General features: G+C 38.0%; 1 protein-coding gene and 1 long non-coding RNA gene across 13 annotated transcripts in view; both read left to right on the top strand.

The window, feature by feature from the left end:
• The first annotated feature begins 1,670 nt into the window (after positions 1–1,670).
• Positions 1,671–8,439, top strand: LOC119716084 (uncharacterized). The gene is made up of 3 exons (XR_005263767.2): positions 1,671–2,782; positions 3,906–3,984; positions 6,952–8,439. It is a non-coding gene; the product is annotated as an uncharacterized lncRNA (long non-coding RNA).
• A 532-nt stretch (positions 8,440–8,971) lies between these two features.
• Positions 8,972–22,828, top strand: part of TBC1D7 (TBC1 domain family member 7) — a 27,904-nt gene continuing 14,047 nt past the window's right edge. For 2 of the 12 annotated variants that reach the window (XM_013103893.5, XM_013103898.5), the window contains exons 1-7: positions 9,006–9,144; positions 9,965–10,169; positions 10,621–10,741; positions 11,469–11,549; positions 15,242–15,429; positions 16,771–16,908; positions 18,608–18,753. In XM_013103893.5, coding sequence (XP_012959347.1) covers positions 10,630–10,741; positions 11,469–11,549; positions 15,242–15,429; positions 16,771–16,908; positions 18,608–18,753 — 665 coding nt within the window. In that variant the 5' untranslated portion in view covers positions 9,006–9,144; positions 9,965–10,169; positions 10,621–10,629. Of the gene's footprint in view, positions 9,145–9,281; positions 9,445–9,964; positions 10,170–10,597; positions 10,791–11,468; positions 11,550–15,241; positions 15,430–16,770; positions 16,909–18,607; positions 18,754–22,828 lie in introns of those variants that run through there. The other 10 variants (XM_013103894.5, XM_072033223.1, XM_013103895.5 and 7 more) reach the window with 9 other exon arrangements.

Raw genomic sequence — 22,828 nt, 5'->3', positions numbered from 1 at the left:
CAGCACACATAGTACTTAACTACATCGGTAAGTGCAAATGCGACAGCGGATATAAAAATACCACACTAATGAGGCTATAGAAATGCTAAGGTAAACATTTTCAAATGTGGGTCAGTATAGTGAGACATGTATGTGTAGATTTATGAACCTAGGTAAGAGTTCTGCTATTAAACGTAAGTAAAATGTGAAAATGTATGTGGGGAGGGAAACCTCTTGCCATTTTCCATAGCTTTTGTGAACTCAGGCTTCCACAGTCCCACCAGCTTCTGCTGTTTTCTGGAGCCCCTGCTGATAAGCAGCTCTGTGGTAAGAACAATGGGTGGCTTGTAGCCATAAGGATTAATCAGGCAAATGTTAAATGCATTGCATTGTTCTCTTCAGGAATGAAAAAGGTGCTGTGGCAGGGATTATTAAAAAGTATTGTTGTGCCAAAGACAAGCAGCACTGAACACCTTCAAGACTGATTGCTGTCAGGTGGTGGGAAGCCAAGCTCTCTGTAATGCTGTGCTGCTGCTGTGATACCAGCATTTCAGTGTGGACGTAAAGGATGGGCAGGACAACAGGGCCTTCTCTGGCCCATGTAATACTCCAGACTGGCTCCAACGGAGGATGGACAGCATGGTTGTGCCTCCTGCAGCCTGTCCTGAGGCTGGTGTCAGGGGGAATGGCTGCCACAGCCCAGCAGCACCCACAGCACCTCCTGCTTGGGCTGCTCAGGCCCACGTGCCTGTGCTGATCACTGCTGCTGCCATCAAGCTCAGCGTGGAAGGAGGAAATCTCCATCACACAGCCCCAGCAGGAGGCCCACTCATAATGGCTAATGCTCATCACCTACATTTTTTTTTTTTTTTTTTTTGTAATATATTTTCCCCTTGGGAATGCTCCAAGTAGTGAACTGAGCACCACAAATCTTGATAGTGTCCCCACATCTTTGCTTTAAAATGAACAAATGTGGCAATCTACTTGCAGCTACAACTCCATGAGCTGGTTCCTGAGAGATGAGACCAGGCTGTGGGCAGATGGAGAACACCAGTCCTTGCTCCTGGACCCAGCTTTGTTCCTGCCTTCCCCGAGTACTGGCACCAGAGACCGTCTGTGCAGCCATATGGTTCATGTGATCTGATTTTGCTGGAAACCCAAAACATGTTTTTTTCACTGGATTACTTTTTAGGCAGATCTGTTCCCTGATCTGATTAATTATCAACAGCAATTCATGACAGATCACTTTAATAACAGAATGTAAATAGAAACTGGGTTGCCAGGTTGCCCATCTGCCAGAAATGTGATTTTTCTTTTTCCCCCCATTGGATGAAAGATTCAGTATAGTAACTGTAGAATAATAAACAGGTCCAAAAGAAAAAGTGTATGGAGGAAAAAAAAATAGGTTCTGCATTTCCATAAGAAAGGATATACATATAAGCAAATGTTTCCTAGGAAGGTGAAGGCTCTCTCCTCCAGACATTGATGCACAGTTATCTGTGCCGCAGAAGTGGTGTACATACAGAGTCTTAGAGAAACCTTTCATAGTCTGCTCCAATCTGTTTTAATAACTCTGCCTTTTGCAGTTAATCAAATCTTGCAGACTAAAGGCTCTTGCAGAAATTACATCGCATCCAAGCAATGATGAGTGCCTCTGAATGCAACTGGCTTTGTTGCTTGTGCAAATACATTTTACCCAGTGTTTCAGCTGAACCTGAAAAAGCTCAGACCTACTTTTCAGTCCTCAAGAATCCAGAGATAGCTAGAAATGGAGCTTGACTTACAAAATGCATAGTGCATTTTGTTTGATTTTTTTTTTTTGTACTGTTGCTCCTAAATTGCTAGATTTTTTTTTTTAATGTTTCTTTTCAGTAGTGTTAATTGTTATAAATTCTGAAGTATCTGGTTTAAAAAAAATAAAAATAAAGGAGTCTCCTTACCATGACAAACTCGCCAGATCAAGAAGGAAGGTAATCACACAGACAGATTCACAAGAAATGCAAGAAACACAAACATTCCCAGGTGCTGATTCTCTAAGGTGACTAATTCTCTGTCCTGTTAAATTCTTAGAAATATTCCAAGAATGATTTTCGGCTTAGATCAATTTATATTTTTCTGTATCACTCCTGTGTCACAGTTTGGAAGTTAGCGCACAGCAGAGACTATTCCCACCAACCCAGTTGCTTGTAACCACCCCCTTTTGGAGGTTATGACATTAATGACAGGGATGTGGGCCATTCTGTGCCAATTGGCCTTGGTGCCAGAGGGAGGTGGCCCCAGGCCACTTTATCTGCCACTATGGATGTGGCTTAGATGTGAGAGCTAATTGTAAGAACTGGAGGATGTTGGTATTAGAAAACTACTGCATTAAAAATGAGTCTATCTCTGTCCCAGAGCTAGGAAGCTCAGGTATAGACTGTGCTGAGCTGTTGCAGCAGAACGTATTTTGGTTAAAATAGACAATTTTTCCATTCCCTGTTCTATGCCTTTTGCTTCCATTTCCATAACAGCAGAGTCAGTGTCCCATAGGACACCCTGCCCTTCTGGCTACAGAAATTGCTAGCTCTGAATAATTTGTTTAGGACTACAGGAGGAACAGGGCCTCCATGGAAAAGTGACTGAGTCACTTGCTGATTAGACAAAGCTCACAGCTATCCACCCACATTCAGCAAATTGCTTCCTTAAAAGTTTACTACTTGCACATGCTTGAAGTACCTTGTAAACATTAACAAGTCCTCACAAAATGAGCTCTTGTGATTATCTCCATTTTGCAGCTGGCAAGGTGGAGGCAGAGGTGAAGTTGGTAAGATGTCTATGAAGAATTTATCTTTTCTATTAATTTCCTGCTTCTTTGTTTGTTTCTTTTGTTTTTCTGAATTAGATTTGCTTTCTCCCTGTGGCTGAACCCATGACTTGAAATGTTGCTGTCAGAAGGCCCTCTAAGTGTCCAAGAGAAAAATTTCTCATTCTGGACTGGGTACGAGTTTAGGTCTTTATGGAATTTCAGCTTGGTTGGAAATAGTTTCGCAAATACGATTAAAAATTTTTTTTTTTTATTTACTTGGAGCTTCTAACTATTTTAATGGCATTTTTTGTAGTTATTGTTTTCTCCTTTTATGGAGTGATGGGTCTGAACTGTTTAGCATTAAAAAGATTTTAAAAGTGGAAGGTTTGAAATTGCAAGCTGCTATTTTAAAATACATGTGGAGATATTTGTGTTTGTAACAGGATCTCAGTGGTTTTATGAAGTAGGTACACACCATTCATGATTTTAACCTTGTCTTTTGAAAACTAGAGACAAAGTGGTAAACCATGCTCTCCAAGGCCACACAGAGCACATCTATGACATCCAGATACTAGATCCTGCTGCTTTAATTTCTAGTTCCCTTTAAATAGTTCTTAAGCCTAATATAATTCTCATACATTATAATTAATATACTTAGTCATATATAATTATCATCTAATTAGCTGCTGTGGTTTGTGAATGCCAAATAAGCTAGTGTTGTCTGCACAGTCTAAGTTCAAATCCATCAGTTTATAAAAGTGCTAGCAACACCAAAGCCACTACCAACAGCTTTATCTAAGCAAATAAACTTTGTGCAGCCCTGTCTATGGAGGTGAAGGTGAGAGACTGCACGCTCCAAGAATTGATTTTTAAAACCAAGCTTATAAGATCAGCAACAGATCTATGTGCTCACCAGGAAATCGCTAAAATAATCAATTAGCCTGGAAAAGTGCTAGTCAGCATCCAAAAAAAGTCCAAGTCACTCCACAGTTCTGTTTGACATTTCAAGAAATGGTGTTAACCCTACAGTTCATACTGCTCAGTTTGGCAAGGATTTCTGGTAAAAATAAACAAACAAACAAAACAGAACAACAACAACAAAAACCTTCATAGATAATTCTTTTTATTTCCCACTGGCAAGTTCTCGGTGCTAATAGCAGCAAATCATCACCTGGAGAGGCCGAAGACAATCACCCCAGTGTAAATTTGGAATTTATGAGGTAAACTGTTCAGTGTTTTTTATGGTTTTCCATTATTCTCTGTAACAGTAACCAGAAAGCAGGACATTGGTGCTACTTTTAGTGACTATGAGAAAGGGACCTGGAAGGCTGAGACAGAAAAACATGATCGGGAGGGAGGTGGAGACTATTTTGTCTTATCACAAAACAAACACCACTCAGCCATTCTGGTTTAACAGCTTGTCTTCATGTGTTAAAACAAGCCTCAAAACCATGACTGATATAATGTAGAGTAATTAATTAGTTGCTGCTCAATCCTTTAAATGAGTGTGCTAGCAAAGCCTTCTGAGCTCCACGGAGATCAAAAGCCAGCTTGTGTACAAGTCTCCCCACCCCCCATTGGTAGGCAGGCTTTTGGAAAGAAGGTGATTAAGTGTCAAATTACTCTTTGGGGGTACCACTGCTGTGTATGCTGCATGGCTTTGGTTGGATCTGAGCCTTTCACCCCTCGTTAGTGATATCAGCGAAGTCACTGAGTTAGGTTCTTCCTGCTGACCGTAGGGAGCAGATTGGAGCTATTTTGATTTTTTTTTTTTTTCAATATTAAATTAGAGCTACCAGATAACACGGCTATTGAACTCCATGGCCAAATCCTCAAGCATGGTCGCCAGGTGCTGCTCTCACTGCGGGTGCTGGCAAAGGAGGGTGGTAATGGTTGAGCGACACCAGCTACTGGGACCCGGCTGTTAAAATACCACCTTGAAACATTGGCCAAGTGCTCACTGTAGAGAATGTCTGCTTCAGATCTTCCCAGGGACTGAAACAAACCATCTCCACCTTCATCCTGGGTCATGGGACTCAAGAGGAGTCAAACCCTTTGTAACTCCTTCTTCAGTCCACTGCACTGTGCAGCTTGTCCAGGCCCTAAAGTTTTGGGGGTGCTTGGTTGAGTGAGAAATGCAGATCCAACCTCCATAGCCAGCTGGTGACCTTGGATTAGCCTCTAGGCACGTTTCTGGCTTTGATACAAGAAGTGCTGTAAGGATGAAACATGGCCCTAACTCCAACTTGCTGTCTCATGTTTGTGGCAGGTACTTTCACATTGCCACAATTTTTGCTCCATCTCTGGCCATATAGCGTAATCATAATAGCTATACCTGATCTGTATGCATGATTTCTTCATTAAGACTCTCAAGGCCTGACATTTAATTTGCCCAGTGTGCCTAAACTGACCAACATTTGTCTCATTATCATCTCATTGTCCCATCTGAATTAAAGAGAAGCCAAACAGAGAAAAGATTATTTGTGACTATTCAATTATTTGTTATTATGTTGTGCCCCAAATATGCCATGCTCATTGACAGAACAAAACATGGTTTTGTTACTATTTAAAAACTCACAATCCTTTTTTTCAGCCAAAAACATCAATCACATCCTTTGAACTCAGCTACTAGTCAGGTGTGTAGAAGAATCAGAGCATGCACAGTTGATATCTGAGGTTAAGCAAGATATCCAAGTTATGATTGGAATCCAGAAGACATCCTAAAAATCATTAACATGATCTTAAAACAATTCCATTTACTACTGGAGTGAGCAACTGCATTTTGGTATTCCCTTAGTAATTGTCTTGCAGTTTCCATATGTCTTCAGACAAAAGCATGTCATCTCTGAAATGCTCTCATTCTCTAACAGAAAGGGAAAACAGAGAAGTAGGACACATCTGCACTCAGCTTTCCCAGTTCAGCTGCTCATCAGGTGTTTTTGGCCCTGTGGGCCTTTACTTTGCTGCCATTTGGGGATGTGTATTCATAATTACAGAGATAGTGTTTGGTCTGCTTGGAGGCAGACATGGTGAAATGAAAGGCTAGGTTCCTTTTTGCTGCCAAATTGTTTTATGATATTTTTATTACCCCAAAGTGTTTTTGTTTTGTTTTTCATCTCACTTCAATGAGGATTGAGTTAGAAACACTTATAGCTCCAATGTTGGCATTCTTCTCTCAGGTAGGATGTAAACAGCAGAATGATGCTGTTTTGGCCAGGAAATGGGGCCAAGCTTTTCTCAATCTGCTGATGGTCATAATGAAATGGTTCTGTGAATGTGTAAGTAAATTTTCCTTTCCATTAACACAGCCCTACTCACTATCTGGAACTGTTCAGTCTCCTGAAGAAACAGAAGATTGTATATTAGAAAAGCTGAAATTACCAAATTTATAACTCCATTCCAACACATTAATCATGTACTACTACAATAGGAACAAGGGATGGTGCATCAGCAAACTGAAAGTATGCATTGGTTTTGATATACAGTGAAGATATCCTCAGCCAAGCATCCCTAAAAAAGGAAGTGCATCTTCAGTTAGTTCAGAGCAAATGAAACTCACCTGAAAACTGCTTATTTTTTGTATGTTACAATATGCATTTAATGACATAGAAATATGGACCTCTGTGCTGTGTAAAATCAGTGTTCCATTGCTTTGCATTTTCATCTTCTTTTGGTAATTTCACACAATAAGGTGTGCTTCCAGTAACCATCTGCAATTCCACTGATAGGTCAGGCATACATGAGAGAACAAAGCCCAAAACACTTTCCAAGAACTATAATATTCAACAGCATAAAACTCCCATAAAATTATTCCAGCTTTAAGAGCAAAAGCATTACTTTTCATGAACCATGGGAACAATACAGTTCATATCTTGCAAGAAATAAAAACATTAGCAATGCCCTTTTGGCTTCCTTCTCATGTGACTTTGTATGTCAGTGAGTAATTCACTTTTTCAATACAGACCTATTACTAGAAAATACAAATGCATTAATACTCAAATTAACAGATAAAGGTGAGAGATGCAGTATGCTACCAGGATGCTAATGATTTTGGCTCTGCTATCTGAGATAATTCCAAGTCAATTCCAAACCTGTTCCCCTTTTATCTGTTATGTGTTATATCTTTTTGGATGTTATTGCACTTAAATATTAGTTTGTATGTTTTTTTTTTTTTTTTTTTTTTTTAGGTTATTATTGCTCCGAGAGATGCCTTGGAAGGTATTATTGATTAAAGATAATTTAACCAATCAATGTTATTATAAACAGTCTTTCACTCAGCTGGTTGACTCCTGCAGCTATTCATGATGAAATTCTGCTTTCATTTACAATGGCAACAAATAGATTCCATTGGTAAGAATGAAAATAATTCATTTCCCTAGACAAAGGACAATCAGATCATCAGATCATTATTCGGTTTATGAACATGTAGACAGTTTAATATGTTGATTTAAGTAATGCAATCACCTGTGTGCTTTGCAACACTGATTTACAGCACATACAGTCATTTAGCCATTTTCAGTGCAGGTGGATGTACAAGGGTAGTTGTGAGGAAGTAGGGCTGTTAAATAAAGATGGATAAATATAAATAAAATATAGTAAACATAAATAAAATAAAGAAAACGGTAAGTATGTCCAAATGTTGATAGGGCTTTTTTTTTTTTTTTTTTTTTTTTTTTTTTCCTTAAAAAAAATAGGTTTGTAGGCTTTTTTTTCGCTTTATATCTGTCACCAAACAATGGTCTTTGTCATCATTAGCAGTTCATGCTAAGCCTATGCTTTTAATTTTGATTATGTTTTGAAAAGTCTCTAATTAATTTCTTTAATTAATTTCCTAGTGATCTAAATATAGTGACTGGTAGTCAGATTTACAGTTGGCTTTGGCTGGGATTCCACTATAAACTATTAAATAAATGTTAGAAACTGTTTACAGACACCATTAAGAAAAATGGTGTGTTTCAGAAATGTGACTGAGAAACCTGTAATATGTAGTTTAGAAACTTTTCTAGGGGGAGCATATTATTATTTTTTTTTGGGTGGTGGTATTGATTTTATGCTATATTTTCATGCAGCTAAACTTTTCGGACTTATTTTTACTATTCATTTGATTAATCAAAGCCATCATTACTGTATTAACCTGATACAAATCCACAGTACAGCACCTGGTAGCTCAGCTGCTTAAAATATTTTTGAATCTGCTGTACAATGAACAGTGTTAAAACGAATTGTGCTAGCTTTAGCCCTTTTTAGAGCACCACTAAAGCTATGTGACACATATTGACGAGGTCAAGAATAAGTACTTTTAAATGACAGAGATGTGATTGAACTTCTGTAGCATTTTCCTGAATCTTGTGATACTTGTTAGCTGCCAGCAGCACCAAAGGGGTCTCGCACAGAGGCAACTGCCACCTATCGACAAAAGATGCGTACAATGCCAATGTTTGAAAACTGCAAAAAATGGCACCAGGCTGCCACCTGCTGCTGTGCAGAATTACTTCAACAAACACATTTGTGAGGCCACACCATCATTCCTCGACGAGCTGGCTCCAACAAAAGCGTGCCCATTGTGCAGCAGCGTGCTTTCCTCTAGGCATCCAAAAAGCGTTGCTCAGGATGATAGAAAGGGAAGTTCTGTCTGCTTGAAAACAGGCCACTTATAGGAACCTAAAAAGCTGTCTGGAGGGGATCTAGCATTCTGAAGTCTCAGCGTTGCTGGCTGAGGTATTTGATGGTTAATGTTCCTGCTTCCAGAAAGGGACCGTGAGCTGAAAACTCAGCTTCTGGTAAAAGAATCTGCCTGTCTCTTGCAGTCGGGCAGCATAATACTGGCCAGATCTCAAAACTCTGAACAACGAAAACATGAAGAAATTAAAACACGGTGTCCCGTAATTTTGGCAGCACAGGGTGATTTTTGGGTGCTGGCCTTCCCCCCGTGAGGGCCTTCATCTGATGTGAGAGGTGGAAGTTTTAGCGCCGGCCACAGAGGAAATCTCATTGCAAAGCCCAACAGCTTTCCACAGGTTACTGTGACTAAACCATCCCTCCCCGTCACAGTGGATAGCCCACATTGCTAAGCATAAAATAGTAAATAACACAGAGTGGGTAGAACTTGTATGAGGGATGACGGTTTGCTTTTCTTTTTTTTTTTTTTTTTGTTGTTGTTTTTTTTTGGGTTTGGAGTTTTTAACCCTTCTTTGTCCCGTCCCCCCGCGCCCCGCTACAGGGCGCAGCGCAACCGCTGGTCACGCGGGGCGCGGCTCAACCGCCACCGTGTGGGCGGTGCCCGCGCATGCGCCGCGCGCTACCCAGCCGCTGTGTGGGGCCGCGTCCGGCTCCTGGAGATGGGGGCCCGGCCCCGGGGTTTGGTGAGGGGAGAGAAGGGGGTGTGTGTCTGTGTGTTATTAATTACCGTAATTAGGATCGCATCGGTTCTTTCTTATAGGTGGTGCTCATAGTCGGTGTGTTGTTCCTGTTCTATGGCTGTACTGTCAGCTCGCCGCGAATGGTAGAGGCTGAACGTTTTCTAAGTAGCGCGTATTAAAGTCAAACAAATATTTTAAGGGTAATTGAGCGTCTGTACCGCCTGAACTCAGCTTGTAAGGGCTGCTGAGCCCTTAAATGCACAATGCGTGAATATCACAGTCATTTTCATGGGGACAGCGTGTAACTGGAATATCCTGCAAGTAATATAAATATTTTTTCCTCTGGCTTGGAGATGGTATTTGTCTGATCTCAGTATTAATTCAGGCCTTTGCTGCTTTATATTTTTCCGGTTGGTCTTGACTATGATCCTACAAAGCACTCAGAATGGACTTAGTTTGAAAAACAAATAGGTCTAGTGCATATATGAGTTTGCTGCTTGAAAAAATGTGACCTTATATCTGCAAATGCTGTGCTCCTATTGTGTGTGCTTCAGTTTAGCAAGGAAAAGAATAATTTAACTAGGAAACGTTTTTGATATATAATTCACCTGTTACTGTCCCTCAAAACAAATAATTTTTCTCCAAATTTTGCTGTTGTCACTGGGCTTAAAAGTTGAGGTTGTTTGTAACTCTTTTGAGTTACAAAGCGTAGTTTTATCGTATTTGTAAGCCTGCAAAGGAGAGGAGAGAATTGATATGTAAAGGTTTGAGCTGCATTGAAGTATAAATGTTTGTTATGAAACACATAGTTCTCGCTACAATAATTTACCATTGTTTCCAGTGCAAGGATGAGACAGTTATGTCCGTTTAGTACCAGAATGACGAGCTCAAGAGTGGGGGTGTTACGGTGCCTGATAACAACATGAACATTTAATTCAAATCTGCAACTTAAGAACAAAACTACAGATCTAGCCTTATCCTTTCCTATCACTTCTGTGTTACTGAAGCCAACGTTGGATTGCTCTTGCCTCTGGTTACCTTGTCTGGTGAGTATGAAACCTGATGAATTTTACTTATTTGTATAACGGTTGCATGCGGTTAGAATTTCTGTAGCCAACATTATGTCAGGCTCTTAAATGTAGTTTTATATTAGTTTTGAAATATATGAAATCACCTAAGAAGAGACTCTCCAGCGTGTTTCGAAACTGTAATGTAATTTACTGCAGGAATAATAGTGTAAAAAAATCACTCTTTCATTTCAAAATTGTATATATTTAGATCTTGTTTAGGTCCAGTTTTTATTTTTATTTATTTTTATGATTGTTTATGTTAGCATATGATGTAGAAAATCTTGGAAGACTTTCATATTCTGTAGAGTTTATTAATATTATAGAGACGTAGGCAGTCAGTTTTTATCAGTGTGCAGCAGTATTTGACTTTAACATAATATGAATTTATACTTGTAACTCAAAAGGGGAATTACTGTTTCTCCAAAAGAAATCAATCATGGCTGACGACTCTCAGAGAAACTTTCGCTCTGTGTATTATGAAAAAGTGGGATTTCGTGGAGTTGAAGAGAAGAAGTCACTGGAAATTTTGTTAAAAGATGACCGATTGGGCAAGTCAATTTCATTCTTTCCTCTGTTCATTTGGTGATTTAGCATCAGGTAGGGGAGGGTATAATGGATGCTTTGTAACAGCTGCGCTTAATACTCACTAAAGTTTTTCATCCTTTACCTTTAATCTCTCAGTTTGTACTAGCAGTCCTTTGAGTTTCAAGGAGTTGAGGATATAAATTGTAAAAACTATTAAGGATCTGTGCTTGCATGTTTTTTTCTCTCATTCTCTATGCTTAAGTGAAAACAATTAGTGAAAACGATTTTATCTGAAAATACATATCATGCTGTATACATAAATGCGTATTATGCTGTTAGTTCCGTCTAACCTCAAAATGATGATTTTATTATTGCTGTTGGTCTTTGAGGAATGCCTGTAATGGAATAAAAAGATAAAAGTTGTCCCTTTAACAGAGCGCTTAATTGCTTTGACTTAACAACATCGCAACAAAATGCCTATAAAAATGGTAGTTTCTTCCTAGTGAAAGCTGGGGCAGCTATAGTTTTGTTGTAAATCAAGCTAATGTACATTATTTTCCAGAATAAATACTGTTAGTTTATATAGCGCATTCTATTCCCAACTGAAGTGGTGAAAGCATTTGTAAGTAACGAATCATGAAAGTGGAGATTTCTATCTGCTTGTCATACTTAGGTAATTCATAGACTGGGAACTATTGATATATTAAACTTTAATGTTTTTCTTCATTTTTTTTTTTTATTTCTCTACAGATATTGAGAAGCTTTGCACGTTTAGTCAAAGGTTCCCTCTCCCATCCATGTATCGTATACTGGTGTGGAAGGTTCTTTTAGGTATGAAACATAGCATCTGTTATTCTCCGAAGAAATGAGCACGTAGAATGTGCTCTCTCTCTCAGAATAATCCATGTCATAAGTGCTGTACTCTCGTTTACTGACATATTTAGTCTATTTTTACATCTACTGTGGATGCACAATAGCAGTTATAAAGCTTAACATCACATGCATACTTCCTGAGAACTTTTGCAGAAGTGTACAGAGAAGAGTGTATTTTAGGCTTAACGTTATCCAAGTAAGTCTATTGGAATGGATTTAAAAGGTGGTTTTTAAGGCACTGATACTTGATAAGGTTTTCAGTTCTGTTCCTAAAATAAAACACAACTGAGTTGAAGTAAAGTGGTGATTAAACTTGAAAAGCTAGGCAAGCTATGGAAATGGATGTTTATTTTTAAGAGAAGCTTTGTGTTCTTGGTTTGAAGATTTCTTCTGGTTTTGGTTCTGTATTTGAATGGTATTTGCCAGTGAAGAAGTTATGAGGCCAGAGAGAAAGTATGGCATCCCCAGAAACAATAATAAAAAATAAATAATAAAAGAAAAATTCAATTTTCTTTGGAGGGTATCTGTCAGATGACCAATTGAAAAGTATTAATGACTTTGCAGTAGGTGGTCAAGTGTGTCAGATTTATTGGATATGAAGTGATACTGCTTGGGGACAGGAGGGGTTGTGGAGGCCCTGGGTGTTCTGACCTGTACCAGGTATCTGGAGAGGTTCCCATAGAGTTACCAAGTGTAAAGAAACACTGTTGTACTGGTTGTGGAGTTAGGTTGTGCGACTGAATCTCTGAAAGAGAAATGTGACCTATTGCACTCTTGGTGGCTGAGCATGCCACTGCTGAAAAGCTTGAGGGTGACTCCTATGCTAAGTGTTGTATCATTACAGCTGTGGTCACACCTGAGATGCTGCTTCATCAGGGAGACACCTGCAGTGTTTGTCTGCAGGTTGGCTGCAAGCTGCTGTCTTCTGCCCTCTGCAGCCATCCTGCTTTTCCGTTGGCTGTCTTGAGTATGCGATACAGTTCCCATAAACATCTCCTGTCTGGGGATTTTGGCATGTGATTCATAGATTGATGGCTCTTGCTTCAGATTGAGTAGTTGGAAAAAACAACAACAACAAAAACAACACTAATTTTTTATCCATTTCAGGATGCGTGTTTATTTTAGGTTCTGCCATAATCTTGAAAGTTCAAATAAATGTATTCTCTTTCTCTTTTTTTGTTTTCCATGTGCACTACACATGGAGTTTGAAATAATGTATTAGGAAGTTTTATTTGAATTATAAACAGTCTTTTAAAATATTTATTTTCTTTTATTTTCCCCTTCATTTTCCTACAACTTAAAAATTGTGCCTTCAAAATAATGATTATTTGGATTTGTAAGCCTTTTTTTTTTTTGCGGGAGGTGGTAAATGAAGAGTGTGTGGAAAGTGTAAGATCTAAAGTATAGAAGTTGAAGTTCTTATACATTTGATGAAATTCTGTATTGATTACAGAACTACCTGATAAAAATCTCTGCAGTTAGAGCACTAATTTTAGGATGAAAAGAAATCTTGTAACCCTAGGCCTAAGTGAAGCAGTCAGCATCCTTTAAAGAATTTGTAAAAGGAAATACAGCACAGGTGGTTTGAACAGGTAACTTAGTACAAGATCCTTCAGCCAAAATTGTAATAGCAAAATACAGTCTCTTGGCAAATTTGCAACTCACTGCAGAGCCACTGGTATATCTTTGACTGTTTTAGATAGGATGATTTATGAATCCATGTGATTATATAAACTGCAATGATTTTTAGGCTAGTTCCATCTGAGTTAATTGTATGGAAAATTACCTCAATATCTGTGTACACAGGAGGAAGATTTTCAAAGCCTTTTTAATTTATTTATTTATATATATATATATATATATATATTCTGTATTTTAAAAGCTTTTAAAATAATTTATTTCAAGTACACAACCTGTAATTTTGTGTAATCCCTGGGTGACCAGAGTACAAGGAATTCTCTTATGCTGCATCATAGTGTTAACACTGATTTGAAGAGCTGGCTTTCTAAATGGCAATACAGAAGCTCTTTCCCTAAATTACTGGAACAACAGCCCAGTCCATTTCTGGTGGGAGGTATTAAATCTCTAAATAATGTTAATACTTTAACAGAAGGGATTCTGTCCTCTCAGCAGAATCATTTCAGACACCTGCCAAGCCTTGGTGCTGTCCCAGGTTACATGGTATGTCAGCGATGTCTCTTAACTTCCTGTTCAAGTATGACTCGTGATGGTGTTGAGGCTAAAATGGTTTTTAGACATCCCTGTGTTAAGATTCTTTTCTGTCAGCTCAAGGCAGTCTTCTCTATTTAAGCAAAGCAGTTGGCAGTGTGTGCATACATAGTTGTTGACTCTGTTTTTGCATCACATGAAAAACGTTCTGATCCGTCCCGGCTTCTGCAGTGCAGGTGGATTTGCAGTTGGGAAATAAGTTGTTACTGTCTGTTGTGCTTGATACTAAAACTCAGCCATTTCATGGTTTAACACTTGACAACAATATTTTTATTTTAAATGAGAGATGAAAGGAGCAGGTAGCCTGTTTAAGGACTGAGTTTTGAAGAATATTTTGTTCTCGTGGGTTTTTACACTAGGAGTTCTGCTCCACTGGTGGTATGCAAGAGGCATTTATTTGCTTTGGTGTTTCTGTTGAAGCCAGTGACAGTTCTGTTTTGAACATCAACGCACAGTAAGGTTGAGCCTTGAGTTAGGGGAAGGATAGAGTGAAATGTTGAGCATTGCTTCTGGATATCATAAACAACTCTTTTTTTTTCTGCCTCTCTATTTGGATACATTTTAATTTATTTTTTTTTCCTCCTAGGGAACTAGAAAAATGTACTATACTGAGAAAGTTAAACTTGCATTGAAATTTGGGTGTTAACTCTTAATCTTTAATATGCAACTGTGGGATTGATTTTGCTTCTGAATGTTCTTTTAGAGAGGATTAATCTCTATGGTACAGCGCACTAAGAAGTTTCCGGCGGAGTTCTACCAGTAAACTTTATAATGAGATTGGGATGTACAGTATGTTTGCATTAGTTAATTGCATTTATATGTTTTCTGGTCATCTCAGATGAAGCGTATAATTTCAGAACAAAAACAGCTAGCATATGTAAATATCATTCTGTATTTGTTCTGTTTTCAAAATAAAATGAAGCTACACACAAATATGCAATTAATACTGTATTAAAGCTTACAGATAGGTATAAACAAGTAACAAGTCAGATTCACAATTGAAAAATAAGGCTAGCTTGGTGAAGAAGGAGAGTACACCAATAAAGTTATTTTTCATTTGTCCCAGTAGTGACATTTCTTACCAGCGCATTAATGTAATATAAAAAGGAATTAGCATTCATTTGTTGAAAATTTCGTAGAAGAGCTTCATAAACAATTCTCAACAGTTGATGAGAAACAATAGTACAAGTTTAGATTTTGTCTATGCTTGATTAATACATAGTTTATTTTTGTAAATCTAATGCTAGAGTGCTTTCTTAGCTTTTCTTCTTGGAGGATTTTCTCCCTGTATTTGAACAAGATCATAGAAAAATTGCACTGCCAGGTCTTACATTTTTGTTGGCAGATCTCTTGGAAGGGGAGTTTAGAGTGCTCCGTTTTTTTCTCTTTACAGTTGCCTTTTTTTTTCTTCTGCTTTTTAGGAATTATTCCTCCTCACCATAAATCTCATGCCTTGGTGATGAACTACCGGAAGGAGCAGTACTGGGATGTACACCATGCCCTTCGTGTAATTCGTTTTATCAATGATTCTACCCCACAGGTAGATGTTTTCCTCCGCATACATCAACTGGAATCAGGAAAATTGCCTCGAAACTTGGCGTTTCCTTTGGTGAGCTGTTGTTTTGATAGTCTTTTAAGCATACTGGCTAACTTTATGCTATATATTTATACTTTATACTATATATTATTTTTCTTAGCATGTAGCTAACTTACACTATAAGCCTGTGAGAAACTGAGCTGCATGTAGCAAAAGTACATGTAGATAAATTTATGCAAGGGGAAAGAAAGACAGAGAAATGCTGTTATAAAATAAGGTATTTTAGTAGAAGTGCTTTTCTTTTTTTGTTCCCTTAAATACTTATTAATACATACAACTTTAAGTGTCTTTTATATACTTCCGTTACTAGGCTTTTAGCCTTTTTTTATTCTAGTTTTCACTTTAGTTTCTTCATAGCAATGAAGTCAAAATGACTTGGTACTGGATTTTCTAGATTGTTCACTTTCCTACAATGAGGATAATTCACAGCCAGTACAAGCGCTGATATGTAGCAAATTACATCATGTTTCTAAATAACTTGTTTTAATATTTGTAATTGAAATGAATTGTAATCTGCTCCAAAGCTTATGATACTACAGCTTACTGCTACTGATGGTTACGTGAGGACAGACCGTGGATTTGCATCTGTCTTGTTACCCCAAGTCCTAATATAGTCAGTACTGCCTGCTGAAGGAAAACTTTAAGAAACACAGGGCAAATATAGTGCCTCTCCTGATGCATCTTCCCAGTTGAGAGGCTTCCAGAGCTAGTTGTTGCTGGCTGGTTTAGACTTAACTTACCTCTATTACTATACCAGTAATTGTGTTTTAGGTGTGCTGGTACCTTTTGGTGGGAAAGTGTAACCTCTGGAGAAGGGAAGATAGTATGCCCACCACATGCTCTAGTTTTGTATTGTGGGGAATAATCACCTGGAAAAGGTATTTATTTCTAGCTATTGTGTAGCTAACACCCATGGCAAAGGTGTTTGAGGGGCCTGTTTCGCAAGGAAAATATCTGCTGCTATGTAGTAAAAAACTTAATGTGGGGCATAGAAGTAGGAATGTTGCTCTACGCCAGTAGGAGGTAATCTCATTTAAGAATATTTGAGAACTTTGGATCAGATTTTTTCCAAATTCCTGTTGTCTGCTTGGTTTTAAAAGCAAGACAAGTCTTATTTGTTTTGCTTTAAAAGGTATCTGGTCACCATAATGCAGCTGTTGCCCAGTGCTTTATTTATGAATGAATATTTATTTATGTTTATTATAAACAGGTAGTATTTATCTTTATATGCTTTGGTTCCACTTTGGTTTTGCAAAGAGTAGGCAAAAGGAATGTAAGAATAACTTAAATCAGGCAGTCTAATACTTCTTTGTAGTTATTTTTTGTGTTTTTTTTGGGGGCTTTGTTTTCCAGGAGCCAGAAGATGAAGTGTTTCTTGCTATTGCTAAAGCAATGGAGGAAATGGTGGAGGATCCTATAGAATGCTATTGGCTTGTCAGTAGCTTTGTTAATCAGCTGAACAGCAAGCATAAAGATGCATTGCAACAACTGGTAAGGGAAAGATTTTTTTTTTTTTTTTTGTGAGGAAAGCAGTAAGTAGGGGAGAGTAAGGGAGAAGGAAGTCATAGAAAGCATGCATGCTGGGTGTTTTGGAAGTTGCAATGCATGGAGGTAACCACAATGTCAGAGGCTGCATCCATGGATTATATTCTGGCAGGAGTAGTGCTTTTTGCATTGTGATGGTATTCTGCTGTAGGAAACTTTGTCCAAAATAGCAAACAAAACCAATTTTTTAATGTTGCATTGTAGGTTTTGACTTTTTTTTTTTTTTAAAGTTAGCTGAAGCTTACATTGTATTTAGGTGAATTATGTTTCATACAGTTAAGGATTCTCTTTATTCAAAACCATTAAAGATATAACAAACTTAAGGACATCTTGACTTAGGTCTTCTGCTTTTTTGGCTGCATCCCTGGCATTCATATGCTGTTCACTGGATGACAGTGAGGCAATGCACAATTGTTTTGCTTTATAAATGGAGCAGAGTATTTTGTGTCTTCAGAAAGACAGCATGTTACAAACTAAGTTTCAATTAGAAGTGTAACAGGACTTTGTCACTGATCATTCAAATGCTCTCAGAGAATGTTCATTTTGAATTTCTGTATTACTGCTTTATAAAAGTGATTATAAAGCAAATGCATACTTATAAAAAAAAATCCTTTGTTATACAAAAGCTTTTGTAATTCTTCAAATAGTCGTAAAAGATAAACATTTTAGTTAATATCCACTGATATAAAAATATGAGCATCTGCTCTGGCAATCAGTGAAAACCTGTTGCAGAAGATGATGTATGTCCTTTGTTATTCTTGGAACACAAAAGTACATTTTAAGTCTTTTCTGCTTCTACCAGAGGTGATACCAACTATACCAATTTCTGTATTTTCTTTAAAAGGACAGAGGAGTGTTTTTAAAGAAGGTATGTGCCTCAGTTACATAGGGATGTCTCCCTAAGTTTTTATTTTAATGTACACATTGCACCAAGACTGGATGTTATAATGTGGATGAAGGAAGTGTTGTTTTTTTTAATTTGAAAGCTGAAGTTATTAGCTGCTTATCTAATTATAAGAAAAGTATAAAGACAATGAAATTTATGAAAATGTGTACTGTTACATTAGACTTTAAGCAAAATGAACATTATTCACATTTTTAAGCCTATTTGTATGATCTTCTGTTGCCTTTTCTAAATACTTCATTTTCTTAAACAAGAAATCAATATCCAGCTTTTATTATATTGCACAGGGATTTGCTCTGAGAATTGTTTTTCTTGTTTTCACTGCACTGTGTATAGGTTTTTATGATGCGTGCTAAGATTATTACCTTTGAGGTGAATGAAACTCAATTTTACTTGTGAAGATAGCAGTGATTGTTGCAGGTTTAATCTCTGCATTACATTAAGGTCTCGAACACCTCATTGCATTAGTGAATAGTGCGTATTTTGGAAATACTGCTAGTGATCAGCAATTTAAAGAACCTGGGGCTATTTATTTACTGAAGTACTAAATTGCAAAAATCAGTGATACTTTTATTTTGGAACACCAAGATTTAGTTAAAATAATGTAAGTTCAGTATTTTAACGTGTGTTTTTATGCTTGCAGGTCTTCAAAGACACATCTTGCTTTACAGTGTGCTGTAATAATGGAGGAGAGGATGCTCTGATGTTACTTATCCTAAAATTTTCCGATTCCTTTTTCAGCCAAAAATTCTGGAGCAGTATTTGAACATTGAAGATAACAAACTCCTGATGCACCTAAAAACATGTGCTGCAATGAGCAAACTCCCCTATGATCTTTGGTTCAAAAAGTGTTTTGCAGGCTGTTTACCTGAGTCCAGTTTACAGAGGCAAGCTCTTTTTTTTTCCCCTTTCTGTTTGTAATTGCATAGTAATTTTAGCTCCTTGTTACCATAAGCAGGCAATGAGCTTTCTGTATCTTTATCTGTAATGAAGGTTATGAAGTTAGCTTTATTGCTGACTTGGAAATGACAAAATTTGATTTGATCCCACTTGTTACTGATGTGAGGTAATCTGAGCGTGATCACTTCTGGTATTGACATGTAAAAGGATGGAGTTAAATATGGTGGCTTATTCTGTTTCACACTTTTTGTCTCCTAGGATTTAAAACTCCAAATCCCCTCTTAGTGATAGGCGGCTGAAAGGAGTTAGTTTTCAGTTTTTTAAACCAAAATGACTCCTTAGGGAGTGATTATAATACTGTATTACCACCAGATGAAAAAGATTTTGGGAGTGTTGGTTTTAATTAAAAAAGTAAATACTATGGCAGGTTAATCATTACAGAGTTCTTAAAATAGTGCAGCTATTGGAAATAGGCTGTCCAGCTTTGAAAAGGGGGAAGTTCTTGTGCATGGTAATTTTCCAAAGGGCCTTTGAACTGAAGCTTCTGTGATTTCTCTAATTCTGCCATCTGAAAACTCATGGAAAGTGGAAAATTCAAGTTAAATGGAAAGAGGAATAAAGTTTCCGCATTAACATAGATGCTGCTAATAGCTGAGCTAGAAGTGGTACAGAGAAAACAATGGTCTCATTTTCTGCTGCCTTTTAAAACTTTGAGAAGAAACAAAGTGCAGGGGAAATCTTACTCCAGAACCTCCGGGACTTCAGTGGCTGCTATAAAAACGCTGTCCTGGTTTCAGCTGAGATAGAGTTAATTTTCCTCCTAGTAGCTGTTAGGGCAGTATGTTTTAGGATAAGAATAGTGTTGATAACACACAGATGTTTTAATTGTTGCAGAACAGTGCTTACACTAAGGGAAGGACTTTTCATCTTCTCACTCTGTCCTGCCAGTGGGCAGGCTGGGGGTGCAGCAGGAGCTGGGAGGGGACAGACCCAGGACAGCTGACCTGAACTGGCCAAAGTGGTATTCCGTACTGTATGGGGTCATGCTAAACAATATATAGGGGTGGCTAGCCAGGGTGGAGGGGTTAGGCTGGGTCAGCAGGTGGTGAGCAATTGCATTGTACGTTACTTGTTTTGTACACATTATTAGTAGTAGTACTATTATCATTATCATCATTTTTTTCCCCGTCTTTAATAAACTGTCTCTATCTCATCCCACAGGCCTCATTTTCCTGTTTCTATCCCCCATCCCAGAGAGGGAGGGGGGAGGGTGAGTGAGTGGCTTTGTGGTGCTTAACTGCTGGCCGGGTTAAACCACAACAAACACTAAAATTGAGAGTTTTGTTGAATGCTATATAGAAAAGATACTTTGCTTTATCATGGTAGAGTTGTTTGCAGTCTGAATAGTGAGTGCAGTCTTTCTTGCTTATCTGGGTTCTTACATTTTACGAAGGCAAGTGTGGAACAGCTGTTTTTTTTAAATATTCCCCCCCCCCCCCCCCCCCCCCCCCCCCCCAAGAAAATATGAGGGTTTTAGGGAACAAGCTATAAGATTAATATTTATGCTTTTCAGTCTTGTGGTGCAGTGGTCTTTTGAGGTTGTGTACGTTCTACTGTTGGCAAGAAAGGTGTCTGACAGAAAGCAATTCTTGGAACAAGAACTGAAAGAGTTGGTGGCAGACTTTTTGGTGTTATCCTTTGTGCTGCATGGCCATCGTTACATATGTAGTTCTTCTTACCAACACCTGTAAGGCTCTGAAGTAGTCCATGCTGTATAGAGGTTGTGTGTGATGTGAAGGTTAAAAGCTTTTACTACTGTTGGGGCCGCAGAAATTAAGTAAGCATGTATAAAATGTTTGTTACATCTTTATAGACAATTGAATATGTGTGATTTGTCTGTATCTTTGTTCCACATTTGTATTTATAGGCTCATTTTTAGCAGGTAACAATTGACCTGGTTTCGTCCAGTTTTCTCTGTATGAAACTTAATACAGTTTGTCACATAGATGTGACTGTTCTGCCTGGGACTTGCCAGTCTCCTCAGAACTTCATTTCTGTAGGCTGCTGGGATACAAAATGACCTCCGCAAGCATTAGGAACCACTTTCCATGTCTTCTAGTAGATGTTTTAATTTACAGCTTAAAGGATTTAATATTGAGGCTGTCTTCTGGCTAAGAAATCTGCAATAGAACAGCTTTGCTGTTGAGGATTCCATTCTTTTGACATTCCTGTTGAAAACTGCATATTTTGTGGAGCTGTCTCATCTAGACAGTGTAAAAGAAAAAAAATAATCTAGATGAAGGACATCGATTTTTCCTATTTTATATTGCCAGAATTTTCTGTTTCAGCTTCTGTAATTTTGAATCGGTTCATTTACATAAAATGTTTTATCTAGTTAGTGTACTGTTTAGCATTCTCATATTCTATTTTAATTTACTGGTGTAAAATAATTTGACCTGAAAATATTTGAATAACTTTTTTTCTTTGTGGTAAATATCCAAATATTGTCTTCTTTATATCACTCTGCATTAAAAAACTTAGGAGGGTTGGAACTTCTGATGGTGCAGCAATCCTATTTACCAACAATTCTTGTGTGAACATGATAGAAGTGCGCTTTTCCTTGACAGTTTAGGTTTCTGAATTACTCAGTTGTAATGAAAATAGCCTCATTTGCTAAGGAAATAAAATACTTTGTGGGCAGCATGTGACAGATGAGCTTAGTTAATGCTTGGAGATTCAGTTTGGATTAGAATCTAGAAGCCCGAATGCTTATCTGAAATGTATCTAAATGGCAGCATTGGAACTGCTGAGAACTGAAAACAGGTCTCCAATTCTCCTGTGAGTTTCACTTACTTTTTCCTCATGTGAGAGATGACATGAGCGCAGTATTTTTATGATTTAATTTATCTTATGATTTAGTACTACATTTCTTAAGAGAGGTTGCTTGCTTTGTCAAAATTGTAGCCTTCTCTGCCAGGCAGCTAAATTTAAATTTCATCATTTTTTCAAAGGTGTACAAGGTTTGGATGTGCTATGCAGAAATTTTATCCAATAATGGTGAGATGAATTGTACGTAATACCAGCTGTATTCCTGACAAGTGTTGTCATTTCAGTATACATATTGTTTCATAATACACTTCTACTTTTATCATAGGTAAAAGTTGTGCATCAATTTCATTTACGTTGGTTTGGCAAACCAATGTAGAAAGCTTTTAGGTAGAAACTTTTCTTTCAAACTTATGCATTGTCTTTCCTCTGCTTGTGCTAAATGCTCTTAAAATGTAATAAGCTTCTTTCCAAACGTCTTTAAGGTGCCACATTGGTAAAAAGTAGAGCAGACTGGGCACTCTGAAGGCTCTGTATCCTCAGGGCTCTATTATTGCACTTGGAATTATAGACAGGCAGCTTCCTAGAACACGAACCTACCTGCCTATAGCATGGATTCCAGAGAGACAGAAAGGATTACTTCTCTCTGAAGTGGGAAGAAAACTGAGCTGCACCTTTGCTTATACTCACCATTGCTCTATTTGCTCACATTCTGCATCAGGGTATCTGGTCATCTGTTCAGCAAGCCCCATGTGTGGAGAGTTTTCAAATGGCGCTGTGTGGAGCCTCAGCTGGAGAGCCTTGCTGTTAAAGCAAGGTGTCAATTTTGCAGCTTCAGCTCTACAGGCCAAATTACACCTCAGCTGTCAGTTTGCTCTGATGTAACAGAAATAGTAGAGCTTTGCAGATATGGTTGTGTATAAGCCAGGCATTTTTTATTGCTTCGTGTTGCCTGTCATGTACCATACCCATAGCTGACGTTGTCAGTCCTCAGTGAAGACTTGGCGCAGTAATAGCTGGTGGGTTGGGATGGGTTTAGGTTAGTGGCCTCTGGTAATTTATTTGTGGCAAAGTATTCTGTAGTTCTCCTGAAATCCTACTGCCTTTCAGACTGGCACTAATGCAGGTATTAATGTACAGCTTGTGCAGTTTTGCAACTGTGATTTCTGTGTCCTGCATAAATTACATCAGTTGTAAAGAATATGAGTCATTTAGTAGAAACAACAGAAATATAAA

This window comes from Anas platyrhynchos, chromosome 2 (genome assembly GCF_047663525.1).
Source record: "Anas platyrhynchos isolate ZD024472 breed Pekin duck chromosome 2, IASCAAS_PekinDuck_T2T, whole genome shotgun sequence".
In the NCBI taxonomy this organism is placed as follows: domain Eukaryota; kingdom Metazoa; phylum Chordata; class Aves; order Anseriformes; family Anatidae; genus Anas; species Anas platyrhynchos.
Note: the sequence above shows the minus strand (reverse complement) of the source record. Positions and strands in the feature narration are given on the sequence as shown.